We start from the raw sequence: 7,394 nt of genomic DNA on the forward strand, positions 1-7,394 counted from the left end.
AAAACTCCCCTAAATTCGGACGCGAGCATGAATTTGGAGCAAGTTGCTCTCTTCGAGGAGCCAAAAAATTCCTGTAAAGAGAAATAGAAATACCAACATTCTTTCAATTATTGCTTTTTTTTTAAAGAAAAAATGAAAAGATAAACAAAAAAGGTGAAAAATAAAGGAAAAAAATAGGAAAAAAAATTTAAGCAGGGAAATTTGATGCCTGGTTGCCTCTAGGAAACACAAATGTTTATCCTCGTTTGCTCGATGTTGGGTGATGATGGGCTCAAGTGATCGAGGGTGAAGTTAAAACCAGGCTTGAGCGAGCAAGGTTCACTTCCCCTTCATTAAAAATCTTGTAACGGTGCCCATTCATTTTGAATTCTTTTCCTGTCTCTAAGCTCCTAGTCTCAACTATACCATAAGGAAAAAGGTCAACAACTTCAAACGGTCCAAGCCACTTGGATTTAAGCTTATCTAGCACGAGTTGGAGGCGCGAATTAAAAAGCAAAGCCTTTTGACCAACCTTGAAGTCTTTCCTCACGAGACCCTTATCATGAATCATTCTGGTTTTCTCCTTGTAGGTTATCGAGTTCTTGTAAGCCTCAAGTTTCAACTCTTCTAACTCTTGTAGTTCAAGGAGCCTTTCTTCACCGACTTGGGCTAAGCTCATGTTGCACTATTTCACTGCCTAGTAAGTTTTGTGCTTGATCTTGACTAGTAATTGGCACGCCTTTCCATAGACAAGCTTGAAAGGCATCATCTCGATGGAGTTTTATAAGCTGTCCTATACGCCTATAGAGCATCACCGAGACGTGTACTCCAAACCTTTCTTTTAGGGTTGACGGTCTGGCCATTCATCTGATGACAGAATGATAATACTGACTCAAGTTCTTCATCTGGGACACACCTCCTAATGATTTGGTCAAAGCAAATCTTCCAAATGTAAGGTGGATCCCAAATAAAGTATTTAGAGCCACTACGCAGTTTAGCTCTCCTGGAAGTAGGCATATCATGAGAGAACTTACTGGTCACCAAGAAGTTAACCATGTCAGTATACCATGGTATTGACGTGGTTCTGGAACAAATACTCGTCAGGAAAGTCCTCTCGCATAGGTGTCAGATCTTTTTCTTGCACTATCTTGCTCAAATAATCTACTACTGAATTCTCTGCTCCCTTCCTATCCTTGATGGTCAGGTTGAACTCTTGAAGGAGAAGAATCCACTGAAAAAGTCGAGGCTCGGACTCCTTCTTAGTAATGAGGTACCTAAGGGTAGAATGGTCAGTATAGATTGTAATAGGAAAACCAAGAATATAAGAACGAAACTTATCCAACGCAAAAACAATAGCCAAAAACTCTTTTTCAGTCATGGAGTTGTTGATTTGAGTGGGATTGAGGGTCTTTGATGCAAAACATATGATGTGGCTCTTCTTTCAACCCATTGCCCTAGAACTGCTCCTACTACTAGATTACTAGCATCACATATAATTTCGAACGAGATATCCCATCGTGAAGGCTGAAAAATTTGGGTAGTGGTCAACTTCTTTTTCAAAGTGTCAAAGGCCTTCTCACATTGCTTACCAAACTCAAATGAAACATCTTTCTGTAGCAATGTGGATAGAGGAAGAGGTAACTTTGAAAAGTCCTTGATAAAATGCCTATAAAAACCTGCACTTCCAAGAAAAGAACAAACTTCCCTTATGCATGTAGGATAGGGAAAGTTAGCAATTACATCTATTTTAGCTTTATCAAATTCAATGCCTTTCGAAGAAACAAGATGTCATAACACAATGCCATGGGAAGCCATAAAATGACAATTTTCATAGTTAAGCATAATTTGTTTCAATGCAACGTTTCATGACCAGACTAAGGTTGTGCAAACATTCATCAAAAGACTCTCCGTAAATGGTAAAATCATCCATAAAGACCTCAATACATTTTTCTACAAAACCTGAAATGATGCTCATTATGCACCTTTGGAATATACTTGGGCCATTGGAAAGCTCGAATGGCATCCTCCTAAAGGCTTAGGTCCCATAAGTGCAGGTGAAGGGAATCTTTTCTTACTTCTCTTGAGCGATCAAGATTTGGTAGAAACCTGAGAATCCATCAAGAAAGCAAAGAATAGCTTCCCAATAAGCCGTTTCACCATCCGGTCAAGAAAAGAAATTGAAAAATGATCTTTTTTCATTACTTCATTTAGCTTTCGAAAGTCAATGCACTATTGGAGTCAATGTCCTAAATCGAGTGCATCTTGTAATTTGTAAAGACAAATTATATATTTAATAAAATAAGAGGTATTTTAGTAATGTTTAGACTGCACTAAATCAATACAACAAACTAAGATCCAAGGTTATTTTATGAAACTTAAACATGTATGTGCAGACATACAGGTGGATCACGTTTAAGTTGTTGGGATTGGTGCTCTAATTCTTTTGGAGTCTCGTTGTTCGTAATTATACATATTGTTTTATGAATAAAATAACTATTATTTCATTCTGGCATTTGCTCATATCTAATAAACAAAGTTCCATGGTTATCTTATGTAAACTTAAGCATGTTTATGTAATATACAAGTGGATCATGCCTTAAGTGATAACCTAAATAGGTCTGTAGTATAAGGATTAAGGTGGGATACTTGATCCTGGTGACACTGCAGATGTGATCCACTTTGTAGAGGTTTGCAAGTGTTGTAAACTACTACAGATGGTAGATCTTGACCATTCATGTGGAGACATGCGAGCGAGGGTGTCATATACAAAAAGTTTGTATAAGATCAGACCACGAGATGAGACTAGACTCTGTATATAACACCGTTGATACTAGAGACTTACATCTCCTAAATGACCATAGGTGACAGACCTTAATCTTGAGTGTTTTGGGAACTCCTGCCTTTAAGGGCGGTCCTTTGATTAGTATGGGTGAGAGTGGCTAGATTGCTAACTCAACATGCCTACCTTTTTGGGGACTTGACTGATCTGGGAGTTGGGAACTCACTTACACAAGATGGAATTCACTTCTTCCCCAAAGCAGGGGTAAGTAGCGAAATTGCTCCCTTAAGGGTTTATTTCGGGGCTTGAACATAATGACCATAGCTTCTCTTTAGAAGAGAGGACTCAGTCATAGTAGGACTATGACTTACGTACATTAGAGAATTCAGTGGAACTTAAGGAGTTAGATGTAACTATAGGGGCATAACAATTATTGGCCTAGCTGTACTTACGATTGATCTGTGAAGGGTTGTCACATTGTTGATTGGTTAAGATGGACACATAATATATCTGTAGTAAGGAGAGTTCAGCTGTTGGTCTTTAGTGAAGTGGCTGACAGTTAACGAATGGTGGATCCCGTGACTAAAGAGTTCAGTCAGTTATTCCCTTGGTAGCTTAATGGATTCAAGTTGAGGATTAGTTCTTGATGTTGATTTGAAATATTCAAATTGAAAACAGGTAATTCGATTATATATGATATAATCGGTATGGTGTATGAGATACATCAAGTGGAGGATTAATGTAAATGAGATTTACATTAAGTGTCATGGAATAGAAAAAGAGCTATAGTTTACATATTTCATGAGATGAAATATTAAAACTATAGGTTGTAAATATATTATGGTAAGTTAGTTATCATTTATATTTATAATAATATTAGTTATTGGATATTTTCTTTTGTTCTCTAATAACCAATTGACTGGGAGTTTATTGGTGGTTTCATGGTAACCGTGAGTTAAAAGGAAAAATGTTTTTCTAATTTTAGTAAGAAGTTGAAATTGAGATTTTCAACCTCGAAAGATACTCATGGATAGTTTTCAAGTAAATTAAGATTTACTAAGCGACAGCTTGGAGTAGCTAAACGATCGTGGAATGTTCTTAGGTGATAGACACTCAGCTAAGTGATGAGCTAAACGATCACATAGCTTTTGCTAGACGATCGCTTAGCTTTTGCTAGACAATCGTTTGGCTTTTGCTAAACGATTGGGAATCGACCTATACGATACGTTCTTCTATCTCTCACTTACTTAATCGTTTACACGATTGTGTTTCCTCCCATTTTCTACCTTAAACCAAGTCCACGCAGAGCACACCCTCTAGATTCTCACACCGAGAATATCAAGGTAACCTTCTTGGTGGTGTCATACTCAACTAAAAACTTGATGATGGAAATTTTAGATTACCAAATCATCAAGGACTTGATAACTAAAATTAAGTGAACGTAATATGTGATGCGTGTTCTTAGGGTATGCGTTCATTATCATGCGTCGGTGGTCATGCGTTGGAATGAACTATGCGTTAACAAATGTATGCGCTGACCGTGTGTTCCTGTCACAAGTTTTCTTACGCTCATGCCAAGTATAACGCGAACGCAAGTTTCTCGGGTGATTCGAGGTCAAACTTAGGGACTTGTAGCTAGATGTATGCGGTAATGTACATGCGGCAGTTGAATAAAAGAATGATGGAGGGTTTGTTAAGCTAACACTACTCCTACTTCTAACTAACAGACAACGCAATGAGAATATGTATGAAAGGTAGAGACACGACAACTATTGACAGGAAGTAAATGGATGGAAAAATAGATAAAATGTGGAGATGTCTTCACTACAACATTGAGCTTGACCGCAAGGGCAACCTCAACCAACGCAAGCTATGCGATCATGCTACATACACTTGAGCCTAATTCTAGGACGCATGCGATGTATATGCGATAGTGCCGAGAAGCCTATGCCTGCCTAAACCTCCATAACCCTTCACGTGCTCTCGTCGCATGAGCGTGATGACTGCATACCATCGTATCCTACTTCTGGGCGCATGCAATATCCTATCCGTATGGTGCACATGTTATGTAACAGCAAACGGAGCTTAACTCTAAGTTCCCCATTCTTGCTCATGCGTGATGACTGCACTCATAAGACAAGGTAACCACATAAACTTGGCTGATGTAAGATTATTCATATCTCTAGTGAATATTTGCTTACATGGCTAAATGCAACGAACCACTTACCCTCCCGGGCAGTTAGTTATTGCTGACTTTACTCATAGATAAGCGTTGTGTCCACCTATAGACAAGCGTTGCTACAACTTCACACTAAGAAAATAAGGTTTTCTCACACACTCACGCAATGCACACCTTTCGGTGGTTTGCTACAAGCTTCATATCTCTAATCAACATGACTAAGTAAGCGATACTCTAGCAATCTCACTAAGGGATGCAATGAAAGTTAAGGATGCTAAGTAAAGAAGATGAAGATAGAATCGAATGAAACACAAAAATGCATTGAACACATAATGTATTAATTTCTTAATCCAAAAATGTAATACAATACAATACAAGAAAAGAAGATAAAATGAAATGACCAGCTGGAAGCAATGTCTTGCTTCCAGCAGATGTGTGTCAAGGCCGCCAGTGGTGCCATGGATGGGCAGTGGAGCTGACTCTCTCAAGGTCTAGCTCCGGTCGAAGGCTCCGGTTGTCACTCGAAATGGAAGAAGAAGATGAAGAACTCTCAAGCTTTCTTCTCACGCATTAGTCTGGATCATAGGGATAACCCTAGATAAATTGGAATTCTGCTCATCGGCTTCTATTTATAGAGCTTGATCGCCGACAACATTAATGGACTGTTCTAATTTTGACATATGCGGCGCGTTAGTCCTTTTTTGAATCCCTGCTGCTAACGGCGTGGTAGGTGAAATGTCAACATCATCTTTTGATTTTCCCAAGAGATGCGTTGATGCATTCATTCCACCAACCTTGCGGTGATCCCACTATTATGCTAGCCGCAATTATGTAGTGGCCGCATTCGCTTGATACCAAAACTTCTACACAATGACCGCAATCGCTTGACGATCACAACTCCTATGCAATGGACGCATGCGGCTGATTACCGCAACACCCATGCGTTGATCATATGCGTTCGTGTTTGCGATGGAGAATTTCTCCACATGCGGTCGTCTATGCGGTAGTCCAGCTTCCGCGTTTACGTCCACTTCCTGCGTTAGCTACAAAAATAGACAATTGAACGTATAATAATGCATAATAATGGGTTAGCCGAGATTTTTAATGTTGAACGCCTTAAACTACTCATTTTCTCATGAATTCCTAACATAATTGTCGCATATTATGCTTTACAGCCTTCATAAATCTAAATAAAAGGCCTAAGATGACATACCTAAGATGACATGTAATTATGCATGTCATCAGACGCTGTCGAGGTTCTGTGGAGGCCGTTCGTGGTGTTCGTGACCTTGTAGCGGTCGTTCATGCAGTGTAGCGGTCATGTTGGGCGAGTGTTCGTGTGTTGTTGTGTAGCTGTGATCGAGTGTTCGTGATCAAGGAGCTTGAAGATGAGTCTACAAAAGTGTGTTGCTCTTGTCCTTGATCTTTTGTAGAACATGCTGTAATTTTTGTATTTCGCATAACCGTATGTTTCTGTTTGTGATTGTAATTGTAATATTCATATAAGATTGTAATTTGGAATGATCCTTCCGCTACTCATGGAAATTCTCGTGTTCGATTTCCTTCAATTGGTATTAGAGCTAGGTTGTTCTAATATTCCAAATTTCAATTTTGTTTTGAACTTCTTTTATAGTCACGGTGGATTTTCTGCATTTGTGTTTAATTGTTAAATGCTTTTGTGGATGAAGTTGATGAATGTTTTCGGGTTAAAGCTTTCTTCAATTACAAAGTGTTAATTTGTAAGGGCCCTTGTGTTTTTGAGCGTAATTAACTTGCATTCGAGTCTGTAATTCAAAGAGTTTAAGTTAGTCGAGTTGTTCATGATGAAGTTTCGAAGCATGGAGATGCGATTTTCAACGAGGAAGAAGACCAAGAGTTGGTCGTATCATGTAGCCTAAGGTAAATGATCGTTGGGATTTATCTAAGCGATCGTTTAGATTTTTCTATACGATCGTGTAGTATTTACTAAACGATCGGGTAAATCGTTTACTCTATCGCGTAGCATTGGTTGCCCAATCGCGTAGGCGCTGGAGATAGACGATCGTAATGCGAGCATATGATGCTCATCATTTAGTAAAAGGCGCTTGCTAGACAATCGTATAGTTAGCTTGCTTCATCGCTTAGTTACTACCTACACGATCGCACGATATATGATACGAAGGCGCTAACTAAGCGATCATGTAGGTGATGGTGCTTTCCACATTGTAGTCGTTTAGACAATCACATAAGGTTGGCGTTGTGCAGAGCACGCTAGGCGATTGCGTACTTCGAGCTTCATCGCTTAGTAAAAGGTACACGATCATTGCTAAACTATCATTTAGCTCTGGGAGCGTTGGTAAACGATAGAGCAAAGTGTTTGTTTTTTCAGGTAAACAATCGTGGGGAGTTTGGTACACGATGGTTGGAGATGCATTGCTTCGCCCGAACGATTCAAGACCCAGTCACCTGTTTGAACCG

At 39.2% G+C, this 7,394-nt stretch overlaps 1 protein-coding gene across 1 annotated transcript; it reads right to left on the reverse strand.

Moving 5' to 3' along the window:
- Positions 1 to 271: 271 nt before the first annotated feature.
- Positions 272 to 658, reverse strand: LOC120073480. The gene has a single exon (XM_039026326.1). The coding sequence runs from the start codon at positions 656 to 658 to the stop codon at positions 272 to 274; it is 387 nt and encodes a 128-aa protein (XP_038882254.1).
- Positions 659 to 7,394: the final 6,736 nt, after the last annotated feature.

Source organism: Benincasa hispida, chromosome 3, assembly GCF_009727055.1.
Source record: "Benincasa hispida cultivar B227 chromosome 3, ASM972705v1, whole genome shotgun sequence".
NCBI classification, from domain to species: Eukaryota; Viridiplantae; Streptophyta; class Magnoliopsida; order Cucurbitales; family Cucurbitaceae; genus Benincasa; species Benincasa hispida.